Below are 20,117 nucleotides of genomic sequence, written 5' to 3'. Positions count from 1 at the left end.
TTGGTGCCGGTCCGAGTTCGGGTAGCGATCCTAGTTTGGGTGCCGATCCCAGTTCAAGTACCGGTCCTAGTTCGGGTGCCGATTCCAGTTCAAGTACCGGTCCTAGTTCGGGTACCGGTCCGAGTTTGGGTGTCTGTCTTCGTTTGGGTTCTGGTCCAAGTTTTGGTGCCGGTCCGAGTTCCGGTAGCGGTCCTAGTTTGGGTGCCGATCCCAGTTCAAGTACCGGTCCTAGTTCGGGTGCCGATCCCAGTTCAAGTACCGGTCCTAGTTCGGGTGCCGGTCAGAGTTTGGGTTCTGGTCCTAGTTTGGGTACCGGTCCGAGTTTGGGTTCTGGTCCTAGTTCGGGTACCGGTCAGAGTTTGGGGTCTGGTCCTAGTTCGGGTACCAGTCTGAGTTTGGGTTCTGGTCCTAGTTCGGGTACCGGTCCAAGTTTGGGTTCATTTGGTGATAAGATTGATTTAGACTTTGATTTGATCGAAAATTATGGCCTGTGGGGGATGAAACGCCAGGGTGTGTTGAGTTACCAAGCAGCTTGCTCGCGCTCGCCAAGCCAGCCATTCCTTATCCCGTTTCGAACGGAGTGTTTGATTCAATGCTGAAGATACTTGGCGATAGCGAAGAAGCTGCTTGGTAACGGAACACACCCCGGGTAACTGGATTGTATTCACACAGTGAAAAATAGTGACGGTTTTCGGAGACACTGGGGATACATGTAAGGGATGCCTGGCGTTGTACATGTGACGTATTATATTTCCTCCACTCCTGGTATCAGTGTAAGGGAAAGACGTATTGTGAATGCACAGGGCGGCAACAATGTCTTGTCACCCTTTGGGAAAATTGTGACATTGTCTTCCTGTGCACAGAGTCGATTCGTTTCCTTTTTCCCTATTTTCACATTGAGTGAACGTAACCATGGGTGATACCAGCAATTACACTCACATTGAGTGAACATAACCATGGGTGACGTTCACTCAATGTGAGTGTAATTGCTGGTATCACCCATGGTTATGTTCACTCACATTGAGCAATTACACTCACATTGAGTGAACCTAACCATGGGTGATACCAGCAATTACACTCGCATTGAGTGAATGTAACCATGGGTTATACAAGCAATTACACTCACATTGAGTGAACGTAACCATGGGTGATACCAGCAATTACACACACATTGAGTGAACGTAACCATGGGTGATACCAGCAATTACACTCGCATTGAGTGAATGTAACCATGGGTTATACCAGCAATTACACTCGCATTGAGTGAACGTAACCATGGGTGATACCAGCAATTACACACACATTGAGTGAACGTAACCATGGGTGATACCAGTAATTACACTCACATTGAGTGAAGGTAACCAAGGGTGGCACCAGTAATTACACTCACATTGAGTGAACGTAACCATGGGTGATACCAGTAATTACACTCACATTGAGTGAACGTAACCATTGGTGATACCAGCAATTACACTCGCATTGAGTGAACGTAACCATTGGTGATACCAGTAATTACACTCGCATTGAGTGAAGGTAACCATGGGTGATACCAGCAATTACACTCACATTGAGTGAAGGTAACCATGGGTGATACCAGCAATTACACTCACATTGAGTGAACGTAACCATTGGTGATACCAGCAATTACACTCACATTGAGTGAACATAACCATGGGTGATACCAGCAATTACACTCACATTGAGTGAACGTAACCATGGGTGATACCAGCAATTACACTCACATTGAGTGAACGTAACCATGGGTGATACCAGCAATTTCACACACATTGAGTGAACGTAACCATGGGTGATACCAGCGATTACACTCATATTGAGTGAAGGTAACCATGGGTGGCACCAGTAATTACACTCACATTGAGTGAACGTAACCATGGGTGATACCAGCAATTACACTCACATTGAGTGAACGTAACCATGGGTGATACCAGCAATTACACTCACATTGAGTGAACGTAACCATGGGTGATACCAGCAATTACACTCACATTGAGTGAACGTAACCATGGGTGGTACCAGTAATTACACACACATTGAGTGAACGTAACCATGGGTGACGTTCACTCAATGTGAGTGTAATTGCTGGTATCACCCATGGTTATGTTCACTCACATTGAACAATTACACTCACATTGAGTGAACGTAACCATGGTGATACCAGCAATTACACACACATTGAGTGAACGTAACGATTTTTGATACCAGTAATTACACTCACATTGAGTGAAGGTAACCATGGGTGGCACCAGTAATTACACTCACATTGAGTGAACGTAACCATGGGTGATACCAGCAATTACACTCACATTGAGTGAACGTAACCATGGGTGATACCAGCAATTACACTCACATTGAGTGAACGTAACCATGGGTGATACCAGCAATTTCACACACATTGAGTGAACGTAACCATGGGTGATACCAGCGATTACACTCATATTGAGTGAAGGTAACCATGGGTGGCACCAGTAATTGCACTCACATTGAGTGAACGTAACCATGGGTGATACCAGTAATTACACTCACATTGAGTGAACGTAACCATGGGTGATACCAACAATTACACTCACATTGAGTGAACGTAACCATGGGTTATACAAGCAATTACACTCACATCTAGTGAACGTAACCATGGGTGATACCAGCAATTACACTCACATTGAGTGAACGTAACCTTGAGTGATACCAGCAATTACACTCACATTGAGTGAACATAACCATGGGTGATACCAGCAATTACACTCACATTGAGTGAACGTAACCATGGGTGATACCAGCAATTACACTCACATTGAGTGAACGTAACCATGGGTGATACCAGCAATTACACTCACATTGAGTGAACGTAACCATGGGTGGTACCAGTAATTACACACACATTGAGTGAACGTAACCATGGGTGACGTTCACTCAATGTGAGTGTAATTGCTGGTATCACCCATGGTTATGTTCACTCACATTGAACAATTACACTCACATTGAGTGAACGTAACCATGGTGATACCAGCAATTACACACACATTGAGTGAACGTAACGATTTTTGATACCAGTAATTACACTCACATTGAGTGAAGGTAACCATGGGTGGCACCAGTAATTACACTCACATTGAGTGAACGTAACCATGGGTGATACCAGCAATTACACTCACATTGAGTAAACGTAACCATGGGTGATACCAGTAATTACCCTCACATTGAGTGAACGTAACCGTGGGTTATACCAGCAATTACACTCGCATTGAGTGAATGTAACCATGGGTTATACAAGCAATTACACTCACATCGAGTGAACGTAACCATGGGTGATACCAGCGATTACACTCATATTGAGTGAAGGTAACCATGGGTGGCACCAGTAATTGCACTCACATTGAGTGAACGTAACCATGGGTGATACCAGTAATTACACTCCCGTTGAGTGAACGTAACCATGGGTGATACCAGCAATTACACTCACATTGAGTGAACGTAACCATGGGTTATACAAGCAATTACACACACATTGAGTGAACGTAACCATGGGTGATACCAACAATTACACTCATATTGAGTGAACGTAACCATGGGTGATACCAGTAATTACACTCACATTGAGTGAAGGTAACCATGGGTGACGTTCACTCAATGTGAGTGTAATTGCTGGTATCACCCATGGTTTTGTTCACGCACATTGAGCAATTACACTCACATTGAGTGAACGTAACCATGGGTGATACCAGCAATTACACTCACATTGAGTGAACGTAACCATGGGTGATACCAGCAATTACACACACATTGAGTGAACGTAACCATGGGTGATACCAGTAATTACACTCACATTGAGTGAAGGTAACCAAGGGTGGCACCAGTAATTACACTCACATTGAGTGAACGTAACCATGGGTGATACCAGTAATTACACTCACATTGAGTGAACGTAACCATTGGTGATACCAGCAATTACACTCGCATTGAGTGAACGTAACCATTGGTGATACCAGTAATTACACTCGCATTGAGTGAAGGTAACCATGGGTGATACCAGCAATTACACTCACATTGAGTGAACGTAACCATTGGTGATACCAGTAATTACACTCGCATTGAGTGAAGGTAACCATGGGTGATACCAGCAATTACACTCACATTGAGTGAACGTAACCATTGGTGATACCAGTAATTACACTCGCATTGAGTGAAGGTAACCATGGGTGATACCAGCAATTACACTCACATTGAGTGAACATAACCATGGGTGATACCAGCAATTACACTCACATTGAGTGAACGTAACCATGGGTGATACCAGCAATTACACTCACATTGAGTGAACGTAACCATGGGTGATACCAGCAATTACACTCACATTGAGTGAACGTAACCATGGGTGGTACCAGTAATTACACACACATTGAGTGAACGTAACCATGGGTGACGTTCACTCAATGTGAGTGTAATTGCTGGTATCACCCATGGTTATGTTCACTCACATTGAACAATTACACTCACATTGAGTGAACGTAACCATGGGGATACCAGCAATTACACAAACATTGAGTGAACGTTACCATGGGTGATACCAGCAATTACACACACATTGAGTGAACGTAACGATTTTTGATACCAGTAATTACACTCACATTGAGTGAAGGTAACCATGGGTGGCACCAGTAATTACACTCACATTGAGTGAACGTAACCATTGGTGATACCAGCAATTACACTCACATTGAGTAAACGTAACCATGGGTGATACCAGTAATTACCCTCACATTGAGTGAACGTAACCGTGGGTTATACCAGCAATTACACTCGCATTGAGTGAATGTAATCATGGGTTATACAAGCAATTACACTCACATCGAGTGAACGTAACCATGGGTTATACCAGCAATTACACTCATATTGAGTGAACGTAGCCATGGGTGATACCAGCAATTTCACACACATTGAGTGAATGTAACCATGGGTGATACCAGCAATTACACTCATATTGAGTGAACGTAACCATGGGTGATACCAGTAATTACCCTCACATTGAGTGAACGTAACCGTGGGTTATACCAGCAATTACACTCGCATTGAGTGAATGTAATCATGGGTTATACAAGCAATTACACTCACATCGAGTGAACGTAACCATGGGTTATACCAGCAATTACACTCATATTGAGTGAACGTAGCCATGGGTGATACCAGCAATTTCACACACATTGAGTGAATGTAACCATGGGTGATACCAGCAATTACACTCACATTGAGTGAACGTAACCGTGGGTTATACCAGCAATTACACTCGCATTGAGTGAATGTAATCATGGGTGATACCAGTAATTACACTCACATTGAGTGAACGTAACCATTGGTGATACCAGCAATTACACTCGCATTGAGTGAACGTAACCATTGGTGATACCAGTAATTACCCTCACATTGAGTGAACGTAACCATGGGTGATACCAGTAATTACACTCACATTGAGTGAACGTAACCATTGGTGATACCAGCAATTACACTCGCATTGAGTGAACGTAACCATTGGTGATACCAGTAATTACACTCACATTGAGTGAACGTAACCATGGGTGATACCAGTAATTACACTCACATTGAGTGAACGTAACCATTGGTGATACCAGCAATTACACTCGCATTGAGTGAACGTAACCATTGGTGATACCAGTAATTACCCTCACATTGAGTGAACGTAACCGTGGGTTATACCAGCAATTACACTCACATTGAGTGAACGTAACCGTGGGTTATACCAGCAATTACACTCACATCGAGTGAACGTAACCATGGGTTATACCAGCAATTACACTCATATTGAGTGAACGTAGCCATGGGTGATACCAGCAATTTCACACACATTGAGTGAATGTAACCATGGGTGATACCAGCAATTACACTCATATTGAGTGAACGTAGCCATGGGTGATACCAGCAATTTCACACACATTGAGTGAACGTAACCTTGAGTGATACCAGCAATTACACTCACATTGAGTGAACATAACCATGGGTGGTACCAGTAATTACACACACATTGAGTGAACGTAACCATGGGTGACGTTCACTCAATGTGAGTGTAATTGCTGGTATCACCCATGGTTATGTTCACTCACATTGAACAATTACACTCACATTGAGTGAACGTAACCATGGGGATACCAGCAATTACACAAACATTGAGTGAACGTAACCATGGGTGATACCAGCAATTACACTCACATTGAGTGAACGTAACCATGGGTGATACCAGCAATTACACTCACATTGAGTAAACGTAACCATGGGTGATACCAGTAATTACCCTCACATTGAGTGAACGTAACCGTGGGTTATACCAGCAATTACACTCACATTGAGTAAACGTAACGATTTTTGATACCAGTAATTACACTCACATTGAGTGAAGGTAACCATGGGTGGCACCAGCAATTACACTCACATTGAGTGAACGTAACCATGGGTGATACCAGCAATTACACTCACATTGAGTAAACGTAACCATGGGTGATACCAGTAATTACCCTCACATTGAGTGAACGTAACCGTGGGTTATACCAGCAATTACACTCGCATTGAGTGAATGTAACCATGGGTTATACAAGCAATTACACTCACATCGAGTGAACGTAACCATGGGTGATACCAGCGATTACACTCATATTGAGTGAAGGTAACCATGGGTGGCACCAGTAATTGCACTCACATTGAGTGAACGTAACCATGGGTGATACCAGTAATTACACTCCCGTTGAGTGAACGTAACCATGGGTTATACAAGCAATTACACACACATTGAGTGAACGTAACCATGGGTGATACCAGCAATTACACTCACATTGAGTGAACGTAACCATGGGTTATACAAGCAATTACACACACATTGAGTGAACGTAACCATGGGTGACGTTCACTCAATGTGAGTGTAATTGCTGGTATCACCCATGGTTATGTTCACTCACATTGAACAATTACACTCATATTGAGTGAACGTAACCATGGGTGATACCAGTAATTACACTCACATTGAGTGAAGGTAACCATGGGTGACGTTCACTCAATGTGAGTGTAATTGCTGGTATCACCCATGGTTTTGTTCACTCACATTGAGCAATTACACTCACATTGAGTGAACGTAACCATGGGGATACCAGCAATTACACTCACATTGAGTGAACGTAACCATGGGTGATACCAGCAATTACACACACATTGAGTGAACGTAACCATGGGTGATACCAGTAATTACACTCACATTGAGTGAAGGTAACCAAGGGTGGCACCAGTAATTACACTCACATTGAGTGAACGTAACCATGGGTGATACCAGTAATTACACTCACATTGAGTGAACGTAACCATTGGTGATACCAGCAATTACACTCGCATTGAGTGAACGTAACCATTGGTGATACCAGTAATTACACTCGCATTGAGTGAAGGTAACCATGGGTGATACCAGCAATTACACTCACATTGAGTGAACGTAACCATTGGTGATACCAGCAATTACACTCACATTGAGTGAACGTAACCATGAGTGATACCAGCAATTACACCGTTGAACAACAGATTGTTGTCAGTGTCTGGATTGCCACTTGACTGAACAGTTCTAAGCCCAGACCTGCTGACACGTGATAATTCCCTTTGGGGTTTTTAAAAAGAGATTGTAGCACAGCAGCGCTACAAAGCCACTGATGACCTTAAACAAGTGGTGAGACTTCCTCTTAATTGCATCACCCCACAAATGATCCGGAAAATGTCCCACAGAACATGTCGTGAAAATATTCTCTGTAATGAAAATGATGAAGCACAAACAGATCCACTGACCGCATCAGGCTTGTATGTCATACGCTGCAAAAGAGTTCCGTAAATGTATGTGGTATAACTTGTAGATAACTTGTAGAACCCTTCAGTGTTGTCAGCCAATACGATAAAAGGGAATGTCACAATTTTTTCAAGCGGAGACAAGACATTGTGGCCACGCTGTAGATAAATCCTCATTCTCAAACCCCATTCTCAAATCTCATTCTCAACCCCCAACCCCCCCAAAAAATCTCATTTTCCAAAGAGCCGGAGAGATCATTGATGAAAACCAGAAAAAGAACAGGGCCCAGAACGCTACCTTGAGGAACTCCTGTCTGGACAGGAAGAGGGTATCAGAGAACTCCATTTAGGGACACGCGTTGACTGCGACAGAAGAGGAAGTCTGTGAGCCATGAGTGGAGATAGCTTTGGATACCATAGGAAGAGAGTTTGTTGAGCAGGGCAGGGTGCCAGACGGTGTCAAAAGCACGTGGTTTGTCTTGGGATCAAAAGCACGCGATATGTTCTGATTTCATCGGAGGAATATGGGGGTATGCGTGCATACATGTCGATGAACAATTTACAACTGTTTTTGTATTTTTGTGGAACTATATCAGTCAGTGAGATTGGTTGGAGGGTGGGGTTTCTGTGGACCATACATTTTCTAAAAACTAAATTTTGATACCTCTACATTATATTTTTAGGAATTAGCATATCAAAAGTCCCGCTGATCATTGTGAAGGTCATGTCTCAGGTCACTGATGGATGCACCAATTAATTCCTGTTGAAAAACAGATATTAGTTCATGTGTCATACATAGGGATTCTTGACAGCTGTTGTCAGACTGGGGAATATGAGAACATAGCCCCCCCACTTTCTGGGGGGGGGGGTGTTCTCATGGGGGCATATATGTGATTATACCTGAATTGAATGTGCTCTATAATTGTTGCGGACCAGATAGACTTTTATCAGATACCAAAATCTACATTCTTCAATGATAAATAGCCAAGTTGTGTCATACAAGCTTGCCACCCACATGCACCCCCTTCAAGAGGCGGTCGGGGAGCAGTGCAGGAGGATGAGAATTGTCACATGTAACTAAATCTGCTCCTTAGATTCCAAACGAGTCGACAATGCCCAAATATTGCTTTTCAGAGAGTATGTCAGACACTTCAGGGTTTGGCCCCACGATAAGGGGAAACAGCAGAACACGAACGTGAACAGAAAATGCTTTTTTAAAATTTTTATAAAACCATTCGGGTTGTATCAAATTGTGATTGGTAATAGATTGTTAAACATAAACCGCATGTGCAAAGGGTGTTCCAGACATCTTGTTAGCAAATAACCTTCTTTGTCACCTGTTGGGCTCATGAGGTTGTTTTGTGTTGTGAAAAACAGCAACGGCGTTACAATAAGTGTAATACATTTCAACAGGTTAAAATAAACAAATAAATAAATGAAAAAAAAATCACCCAAAGAGTGACACTTGGCAAAACGGAACAGCACTTGGTGGAGCGTTTACCTCCATCAGGCTGAACAGTTTAAATTTTGTATCCCACTGATAGGTCAGATCTGAATCGGGACCTTAACCAAAATCGAATCGGCTTGTTCTTATCACCCAAATAGAGATAACATGCTGTACATAGTTTTGACCCCATCTCTCAATGGTGGAGAATCACTTGAAAAGTTCTCGAATCCGGATTCAGATCTTCAAAAAAATTGAATCAATTAGTCCTTTTCACACACTCAACCTGTTCATAAAGTTTCTGTGGCATCCAGACATAACCTTTCGAGATATTGTGATATATATTGTTTTTGGCCCCATCTCTCAATGGTGAAGAATCACTTGAAAAATTCTCGAATACGGATCCAGATTCAGATCTTCACCAAAATCGAATTAATTAGTCCTTCTCACACTAGTTTAGGCATATTTGCAATTTCGTGTATTTTTTTTGTTAAAAGCAAAAACTCACTTGATTTTGTAAGAAGGTATCATAAGCTTTAAAAAAAATTAGGGTGGCATTTTTTCTGAACATTCTAAGGGTATGAAATCCATGATGGCATCCAAAATGGCCACCGAACACTAATAATGCGATATCTTCGTGAATACATGTGATACAATTACAAATGAAGTGTCTAAATATATGTTTTCTGAGACCAGGAATCTAATGGAATCATCAAATTTATGTTATATGTAGGATGTACATGCCAAATTCCAAAATGGCCACCGCGCACCCGCAATGTAAGCTACACCTTCTCCCTTTGCATGCATTACCAAGCCAACAGGATTTTGTAATTACAAACCAAGCATCTACCTATTTAAAGACATGTATTTTTCACAAAGAATACATAATTAACAAACCAACAAACAGATCTAAATAAAATTAAATACTTGAATTACTCTTCAATACAGTGTTCAATCTCTTAAATCGTTTAAACAGGAAGATGCAAAAAGTCATACTGATTAAATGCCTGGCTTTCATTTAGTAGTTTTAACAATGGATATCAAGTGAATTATTATTTTGTGAATGTCATAGAAAGTAACACCTCAATCTTCACAGTCCAGAGCTAAGCCGACGGTAAGGGGTCTCAGTGCGGTGTTTGAAAGCGACTTCTTCATGTTTTGTTTCATAGGTGACCTGCCGATCAGACTTGTATGCACATACGAAATGTTGTGCCAGCACAGATGCACTTTGGTTCATAGATTCGGCCCTGCTGATTGTTTTAACCTGATGTAAACCTTGGATAGCATGCTTGCAGAAGAGTTGAAGCAAAGCAGGTGGTTCATAATTATCAAACGTTCCTTCGAATTTCCACGGGGTTGCGCTTGCAATGTCTCTTCTCAGTATTTTAGCTGCTTTCAGAAGGACTTTCACATCTTCTCTTAGGTCTTTTGTATCGGTGGCCAACGCACCAGCTAACAGGGTTTCCTTGGCTTTTGTAGAAAGTACTTGCTCAAGTTTGGTTTTGTCTGGAGGCCTGGTGAAGTGCACATCAGCGATGTTGTCCAAAATCAATTGCTTTAAGTAGGGTTTGTATCGCAGATTGTCGGGTAAAGGGAACCCATTGGCTTCGAGCAAACCAACATATGATTGTTCAATGTCGTTCATATCCAAAGCTGAACTGTTAGATGTGCCATTCATTTCAGTTTCCACCATGTCGAGCATCTCCAGGTCAGACACTAACCGTGCAAAATGAACATGCTGTTTTGGAGGTCTATTAGCTTTTTCTATGTCATGTTTTGCATGGCCTAAGCACAGAAGGTGATACTTCATGTCCTCAGCAACTGCTGTAAGAAGATCAGGTGAGCCTACAACATTGCTCAGTCTGACTTTCAAAAGTTTTCTGTCTGTTTGTTGACCAATGGCTTTGAGCTGAGCTCCCTTGTTTTCAGTTGAGATGTCGTTCAATTTGTCTGCTTTGTCTTCCTGACAAATGACACACATCTCCTTGGTCGAAAGCCTGACTTGTCGAAAGCTTGTTAGATCGCTGTGATGTGGAACTACTTGTAGATGCAGCATCAGATTTTGGCAGTCGTCCTATTGTCTTCTGTTTTACATCACTGACGCTGCCTGTCACTTGTCCTTTCTCATATCTGGTCTTGGCTCGTTCAATGCATGTTTTATTTGTGAGATACTTATAACATGTCTCGTGGTATGAAACACCATTCTGTAACAGTTCATGGGCAGACAAACCTTTTATGCGATTCTTTAATGCAGAGAATTCTGTTTCCCCATATGAACATCGAACATCAGTTGTTGTAATTACTTTCTCTACTGAAGGCAAAGAAGGATGAAGCACATAGTTTGTATAATCTGTTTGCTTGCTGCTCAACGGGCAAATAAAGTATAGTTCAAAATCCACTGTTTTTCACTTCTTGCTAGATGAAGACTCTGCCATTTGGTTAATCCAAGGTCTCTAAGCTATGTTATCATGGGTTATGGTTGCTGTGGGTACGTGCAGCCTGCAAAAGAAGAAAATAATATGTTAGTACACCATAAAATGGACAAGTGGAACCTTAACATAAAGCGAACAAACTGCTGCCGATGACTGGATTCGAACGTCAATTTTCCGGCCGCCATGTTGAAATAAAAAGGCAGCCTCTGTCTCAAATTGTGCAAAATAAAAAGATTAGTAGTCAGGTGAAAGTTATTGTTATTATAGTCACCTCTATATACAAGTTCCAAGCTAAACTCATTCACAGTGATTATGGCATGATCTAACGATTAATGAATTAAGCTCCACCACATCCAAACCTTTCCCGGAAAATCCTCTATGCATTATCCTATTATACAGCGAGACAGTTTTCACAGAAGATTTTGCGGTGATAGCAAAACAAAATGGTTCGGGTCTTGTTGAGAGTGGTTCCAAGCAGTTCATGCTGAAAAAATTATATTTCAACCATATTAAGTTAATGTTAGTGTCAAATTTATGGCGTTTTGCTACGGTGGTGGCCATCTTGGATTTCAGGCCGTTAGAATACTCAGAAAACATGCCACCCTAATTTTTTTTCATGTTTATAGTATCATCTAACAAAATCAAGTGAGTTTTTGCTTTTAACAAAAAAATACACGAATCCTTTTTTTCATGCCAAATATGCCTACACTACACACCCAACCTGTCCACCAAGTTTCATCCAAATCCATCGATAACCTTGTGAGATATTGTGCGATATATCGTTTTTGTCCCGATCTCTCAATGGTGAAGAATCACTAAAAAAAAATTTCTCAGATCCAGATTCGGATTCCGATCTTCACCAAAATTGAGCGTTGCTGACCTTGTCCGGTCACCTACAAACAAAAAAAATTCAGAACGATTCCTTGAAAACTGTGCTCAAAAATTTTGCAACAAACAGACAGACAGCCAAACGCTACATACCAGCATACTTGGCAAAAAATGTTTTCGCCAAGTAATAAATCAATCAATCACACATGGGGGATCACAAGACAATTTTGGAACACCATGAATCGCATGGCGATGATGTGGCCATAGACACAAAGCAAACACAGTCACACGATATCTTGACGCAAGCTGTGCTGATCAATACGAGAACACAATCAAAAACAGTATATAATCAGCAGTCAAACCCACTGTGTTTTATTTACATTTATGAACTAACATGAACAGAACAATTACCACTCCCAAAAAGCATAATGGAAATGTGCAGGAATTTGCAGGTATGACCTCCAGATATCCACAGTATACTATTTGGATATCAATTGAGTTATACTCCTATGGGACTAACATTTGGCCAAAGTGAACATTTAAAACACACCAGCAGGTAATGGCTCTGCTGCTGTTGCAGCCTCGGGCATAGCAGCGAAAAAAGTAACAACAACAACAAAAAAAAGATCACTTCATCCAAAAATAAATTAGGCAGACAGGAGGGAGAACGAGTCAACAACTCAGGCGATACACGACTTACCCTGCTCATTAAAATACCCCCCATAACCCCTCAACTACAACCCTGCATTTCTGAAAGGAGTAGCCATGCTACGGCTCTGAAATGAAACGGGGCAGATGGGGGGAGATGGGGGCGCTTTGGTGCCAAAAACTCCCTCCATAAAATGAACAGCAAAGGCCTCAAACTAGGCAAACCAAGCACTGCAGGGCGAATGACTTGAGCATCAGCAATTAACGTAAAATCAAACTCATTATGTCATCACATACAGCAATGTCCAGACTGCAACCTCCAAAGCTTCCAGACCATCGCTCTGACGGCACCCGATTTTAAGTCATGTATATGTACAAAACAATTTTCAGAATGGCAATGGCAGACATTAACACCTACTCTTCAAAAGGGACAAACGCCAGCTTTTTGCCAGACAGTTGCCTCGTGCTTAAACATAATAACGTACACGTACCCGGCTACTGCAAAAGTGTTGACGACATGGTTCAAGGAAGCGTGCTGAAGATGTTGTATATTCAACGAAACCGGAAAATAATGCAGCAACTCCAATTCCCCTAAAACACGATGGATTTTCAATTAAAAAGCTCTGTCCACAGCATCATCCAGACACAATGTGGCAAGAAAACCTCAACGGGTAAGCAGCGGCACTTGGAAACAATAACAAGGAAGAGGAACCGGTAAGCAAGGAAATATCCACCTTTTTAATATATAGAGTTTATAAAATGTGCAGGTGCCAGAATTTGGGCAGATACATCCATTACCATCAGCAAAAAAAAAAAAAAATGTCAACAGCTTACGGAGACCCTGTTACAGCCAAGGGTAAACCACATGAATCAAAGTATCATATTTCGCTTTCTCTTGTGATCACCGTAATACTTTCTACTTACCATTCACCATTCTATTTACCTCGTCTTTAAGGCTTTCCTTTCTGTCTCATTCAGCAATTTCAATTTTTTCTTACAAACATCGATTATATATTCTTCAACCTTATCCTTATCTTGCTCCATTCCCATTTAATCGAAATGACGGAGCGCTTGTCCATCATTTTTTCATTTTGTCCCGACTCTTTTCATTCCAGTGAGCGACCATCAGCTGAGTTCAAAGCCAGCAGCAGCTTCAATGGCGTACAGAAGTTTGTGTTTCATTGCATCTTCCTCGTCAAACTCGGGCAGTTTGAGGAGGTTCATGCATGTGCTGGCTGTGGGAAGACGTTCAGAATCCGAACCACCGTTGTGTATGCAGAATGCTGGGTAGAGCTCCTGAGGAACAGATCAGGCAAGCATACAACTACAAAATGAACGAATGAACAAATAAACAAAACATCAGTTGAAATTCCCAAAATGATTTTTAAAACCTTGTTACAGAGTCGGTGATGCAGATTGGCATCGCCCATTTAAAAATGCAACTGGCATGCAAAATAAATCCAAGTCAAGCGAAGTTGATGGCACGCCATTGCAAATCCCCATGCTTCCCACCAAAAGCAAAGTTGAAGGATGGTAAAAAAACAAAACAAAAAAACAGGAAGAAAAGATTGTAAAAATGACCCAATATCAAATCCCAAATGGGGTGGAGGCACTTCTCAAGACAAAAGGAGGTCAAGCTGGTTATTGATTATACGTGAGGACAGATTTGATTTTTGTCCAATAATAATAATAAGTGTGATATCTGTACCAAAAAAAACCATTAAGTGTGTGTGTGTGTGTGTGTGTGTGTGTGTGTGTGTGTGTGTGTGTGTGTGTGTGTGTGTGTGTGTGTGTGTTCGTGCCCCGTCATCCTGTGCGAGTCGTTCGTGCCCCGTCATTTTGAGCGAGTCGTTCGTGCCCCGTCACACTGAGCGAGTCGTTCGTGCCCCGTCATCCTGAACGAGTCGTTCGTGCCCCGTCATCCTGAACGAGTCGTTCGTGCCCCGTCATCCTGAACGAGTCGTTCGTGCCCCGTCATCCTGAACGAGTCGTTCGTTCCCCGTCATCCTGAACGAGTCGTTCGTACCCCGTCATCCTTAGCAAGTCGTTCATGCCGGGTCAAAACTCGTGCTGCCTTCCCTTGCTCTGCCCTCACACTGCCTTCCCTTGCCCCCCTCACGCTGCCTTCCCTTGCTCTCGCCTCACGCTGCCTTCCTTTGCCCTCGCCTCACGCTGCCTTCCCTTGCCCTCACCTCACGCTGCCGTCCCTTGCCCTCCTTCCAGGATGCCTGACCTTGCACTCCCCTCACGCTGCCTTCCCTTGCCCTCCCCTCACGCTGCCTTCCCTCGCCCTCCCCTCACGCTGCCTTCCCTTGCACCCTACTCACGCTGCCTTCCCTTGCCCTCCCCTCATCCTGCCTTCCCTTGCCCTCCCCTCACGCTGCCTTACTATGCCCTCCCCTCACGCTGCCTTACCTTGCCCTCCCCTCACGCTGCCTTACATTGCCCTCCCCTCACGCTGCCTTCCCTTGCCCTCCCCTCACGCTGCCTTCCCTTGCGCTACCCTAACGCTGCCTTACCTTGCCCTCCCCTCACGCTGCCTTCGCTTTCCCTACCATCACGCTGCCTTCGTTTTCCCTCCCCTCACGCTGACTTCCCTTGCCCTCCCCTCACGCTGCCTTACCTTGCCCTCCCCTCACGCTGCCTTACCTTGCCCTCCCCTCACGCTGCCTTACCTTGCCCTCCCCTCACGCTGCCTTCCCTTGCCCTCCCCTCATGCTGCCTTCCCTTGCGCTACCTTCACGCTGCCTTACCTTGCCCTCCCCTCACGCTGCCTTCGCTTTCCCTACCATCACGCTGCCTTCCCTTGCCCTCCCCTCACGCTGCCTTCCCTTGCCCTCCCCTCACGCTGCCTTCCCTTGCCCTCCCCTCACCCTGCCTTCACTTTCCCTCCCCTCCCGCTGCCTTCCCTTGCCCTCCCCTCATGCTGCCTTACCTTGCCCTCCCCTCATGCTGCCTTCCCTTGCCCTCCCCTCACGCTGCCTTACCTTGCACTTCTCTCACGCTGCCTTACTTTGCCCTCACCTCACGCTGCTTTACCTTGCCCTCCCCTCACGCTGCCTTACCTTGCCCTCCCCTCACGCTGCCTTACCTTGCCCTCCCCTCACGCTGCCTTACCTTGCCCTTCTCTCACGCTGCCTTCCCTTGCCCTCCCCTCACGCTGCCTTACCTTGCCCTCACCTCATGCTGCCTTCCCTTGCGCTTCTCTCACACTGCCTTACCTTGCCCTCCCCTCACGCTGCCTTACTTTGCCCTCCCCTCACGCTGCCTTACCTTGCCCTCCCCTCACACTGCCTTCTCCTTCCTCACCCCTCACGCTGCCTTCTCCTTCCTCACACCCCTTACGCTGCCTTCTCCTTCCTCACCCCTTACGCTGCCTTCTCCTTCCTCACCCCTTACGCAGCCTTCTCCATCCTTACCCCACTCGCCCCTCCCTCCCCCTCCATCTTACTCCCTCCGACCTCGCTCCGCCTTTTTCCTCTATCCCCTCTCTCCCTGCACTCCTCTACTCTCCCCCGATTCTTACTTAACCCCCCCCCCCACCCACCCTAAATATTCCCGTCAGTGAAGTGATGGGTTGTATTTGATGCCAACACACAGAACATATAACAAGGGGAGCAGGAGACAAGAGGGACGGGAGAGGGAAGCACAGAACAGTGGGGAACAGAGACATTAGGAGATCTGTGGAAGGAAGAGGAATGCGAATTGGGAAGTGGGAGCACAAAACAGTGGGAATGAAGAGGGATGTACAGGTCGAGCTGCAGCAGAGTACATGGGGTAAACAAGATGGACACTAAAGGGGCTTTCAGGAAGGAAAGCAGGGAAATTGAAGGAGGTGGGTTTGCAGTCGATTAATGAGAGTAGAAAAGATCATGGTTTTGGATGGGGGAAGATAAGAGATGGTGTTGAACAGCTGTTTTGGAGACCTGGAGGGAAGAGTGGGATTGAAGAGAGTGTGGGAGTTTGTTCGAAAGGCGGGGGAAAAAGAGGAATGAAAGAATTAAGGGAAGCAGCAATTCTTGATTTTGGTAGTTTTACCAGAAGGGGGTTGCTGGTGGACCTTGAGTGCCCTGCGGAAACATGGGTGGGACAGATAGCACACAGAGCAAGGAGGGCGAGTATGGAGAGGAGGTGGTAGAAGACAGAAAGACCACCAACGTGCCTGTGGTGAGAGAGTGAGAGACCCAGACTCAGCCTCATCGCAGGAGATACCAATGATCCGAAATGCCTTGGTTTCCACAGTGTGAAGATGAAAAAGGTAAGAGGCAGGAGCACCAGCTCAAAGGGGAGATTGAAGGACATGTTCCACGTGTTGGACCAGCTTGTGATTTTATCCAGCTCTGCAGAGAGCAAAGAAGCTGCTGCTTGCCGGTTTGAGGGATGACGGATGGTACGACAGAGGGTGGAGTCATCAGCAAAGAGATAAAGAGGATTTTTCAGTCGTAGAGATCATTGATGAAAACCAGAAAAGGAACAGGGCCCAGAATGCTGCCTTGAGGAACTCCAGCCTGGACAGGAAGAGGGGGTGAGAGAACTCCATTTAGGGCGACACAGTGACTGTGACAGGAGAGGAAGTCTGCGAGCCATGAGTGGAGATGGCCTTGGATACCATAGGAAGAGAGTTTGGTGAGCAGGGCAGGGTGCCAGACCGTGTCAAAAGCATGCGTGATGCTTATGGATATGGCTCTGATTTCATGTCTGGCATTGAGGACTTCCATCCATTGTTGGGAGAGCAGAAGCAGCACATCCACGGTAGAGGGACCTAGTCTTAAACCAAATTGATCATCGGAAATCAAGCCATTGGAGTAGAGGAAGGATTTGATGTCTGAAGCGATGATGGATTAAATAACCTTGCTGATGATTGGAAGAAGGCTGATTGGTCTGAAGTTGCAGGGAAGCATGGATCTGTTTTTACACCTTTTTTATGCAGGGCGGTAATGTTTGCTGTTTTCCAAGCAGATGGCAGATGATCTTGAGCAAACGAGAGAGTGACTAGAACAGAGAGAGGGTGAGCAAGAGCAGAGGGGCAGGTTTTTAGGACACCTGGGCTGATGCCGTCTGAACCGGTTGCAGAATCTGAGGCGAAGTTTGACTGCAATCTCTCCACTTTGTCAGAAGAAAAGGACACAGAGTCTAAGGACAGTTGTGTGCGACTGGGTAAGGTGGGTACAGAAAGCGATGGGTTTCGGACACAATATTTCGATGCAAACACTGAGTTTAGGCATTCAGCCTTTTCACGTGCGGTATCAGTAGTGCGGCCATTTGAGGTAAGGGAGGGGATGGAGGGGGAACATACACCAGAAACAGATTTGATTAGATGCCACCAGGATTTGGAGGAGGGAGAGAGGTTTGAAAGTTCATACTTGAGATGAGTATGATGTTGTTTTCTGGCTCTCCTGAGGGTAGATACACACTTGTTCTGAAATTTATGGAAGGAACTGAGATTACCCTCAGTTAGGTTTGCTTTCAATGAGGCAAAGGCAAGTTGTTTCAGGACAACTGCCTCGTCACAAGCTTCAGTGTACCATGGGTGGGAGGAAGGGTAGGACAACTGAAGACGAGATGGGATAAATCTGTGCATGAGGGAAAGCAAGTTTCTTTGAAAGAATTCCCAGGACAAGGTGATGTTGGAGAAAGTAGCGATGGGAGACCAGTCTAGAAGTTTGATGGCTGCTTGGAGACCCTGCCAGTCAGCTTGAGTGAAATTAATAACAGCCAGAGAGATGTCCACTTCGACAAGCACATGGTCAGAAGAACCGATTGGAGCGGAAGTCGAGCAGCAGATATTGTCAGGGAAATTTGTCAAAATCAGATCCAGAAGAGATGGAGTACCATTGGTTGAGATTCGCGTCGGGAAGTTGACCGATTGAGTCAGTCCCAATGAGTCGCAGAAAGCTTTTGCTGAGGTGCCATGACAGGTGAGAGAGGTACCCACACCAAGCCAACTGGCATGATGACAATTGAAGTCACCACATATGAGGAAGAGAGAGTTTGGATGAGAAGATAGAAGTTGGTCCATGTTTTCGGATAGTGAGGTGTAGATGGAGTCATCACTGTTAGGTGGACGGTGCAGTACATATAAACATGAGGTGGGAGTGGAAGGGAAGCCGTAGCCAGAGGTATTCCTGGGGTTGTGGGGGAGTGAGGGCAGTGCATGGAGAGTGAGGAATAGAGTCTTTGATGAAGAGAGCAACTCCTCCCCCAGGGCGAGGCTCAGGTCTGTCAAACCGGAGGAGGGAGTAACCAGGGAGAGATACTTGGGAGTCAGACATGTCTTGGGGGAGGAAGGTTTCTGTTAGGCAGTTTATGTCTGGTTTGTCAGTGGCAACATGTATGGAAAGATCTGAAAGGTTTGAGCGAAGGCGCCGGATATTTGAGGTCCACACTTTTAATGAAGAGATAGGGGAGGAGGCTTTTGGTGGAGGGGGTGGGGGGGAGGGGGAGGGTAGGACAAGGGACGATGACAGGGGGGGGAGGTAAGGAACATTTTACTAAAATATCTTCTCAAAAACTACCCAACCAATATGGATCAAATTTGGTACTATGCATCAGGACAACAAGGTCTCAAGGGGTTGTGCTCTCCATCTGGATGTGCCCAATTGAAGGGGGTAAAAGGGTGTTTTGCCCCAAATATTGGTATTTTATTGAAAAATCTTCTCAAAAACTGACAACTGGATCCAGACCAAACTGGCCATGTGGCATCGTAACCATGTTCTAACCGAAAGTGGTGCCCCCCCCCCCCCCCGTGGCCGTATCTCCCCTGGAAAGGAGGCCACAGCCTCACTCCCCTAATCCCTCATGTTTACTAAAACATGTTTTCCTCACAAACTACAAGACTGATGCATACCAAATTGCTGTGATACATCAGAACAGTAAGGTCTCATGGGGTTGTGCTCCCCATCCAGATCTGCCCCATATAAGAG

General features: G+C 44.7%; 1 protein-coding gene across 9 annotated transcripts in view; it reads right to left on the bottom strand.

Annotated features, from left to right (window-relative positions):
• Positions 1 to 12,883: 12,883 nt before the first annotated feature.
• Positions 12,884 to 20,117, bottom strand: part of UBE3C (ubiquitin protein ligase E3C) — a 191,765-nt gene continuing 184,531 nt past the window's right edge. For all 9 annotated transcript variants that reach the window (XM_085890523.1, XM_085890527.1, XM_085890522.1 and 6 more), the window contains one exon: positions 12,884 to 14,490. In XM_085890523.1, the coding sequence (XP_085746649.1) occupies positions 14,320 to 14,490 (171 nt within the window). In that variant the 3' untranslated portion in view covers positions 12,884 to 14,319. The remainder of the gene's footprint in view (positions 14,491 to 20,117) is intronic.

Source organism: Eptatretus burgeri, chromosome 8 (genome assembly GCF_056783735.1).
Source record: "Eptatretus burgeri isolate ZD-2024b chromosome 8, Ebu_testis_v1, whole genome shotgun sequence".
NCBI classification, from domain to species: Eukaryota; Metazoa; Chordata; class Myxini; order Myxiniformes; family Myxinidae; genus Eptatretus; species Eptatretus burgeri.
The sequence above is the reverse complement of the archived record's forward strand: the minus strand, read 5'-3'. Positions and strand labels throughout refer to the sequence as shown.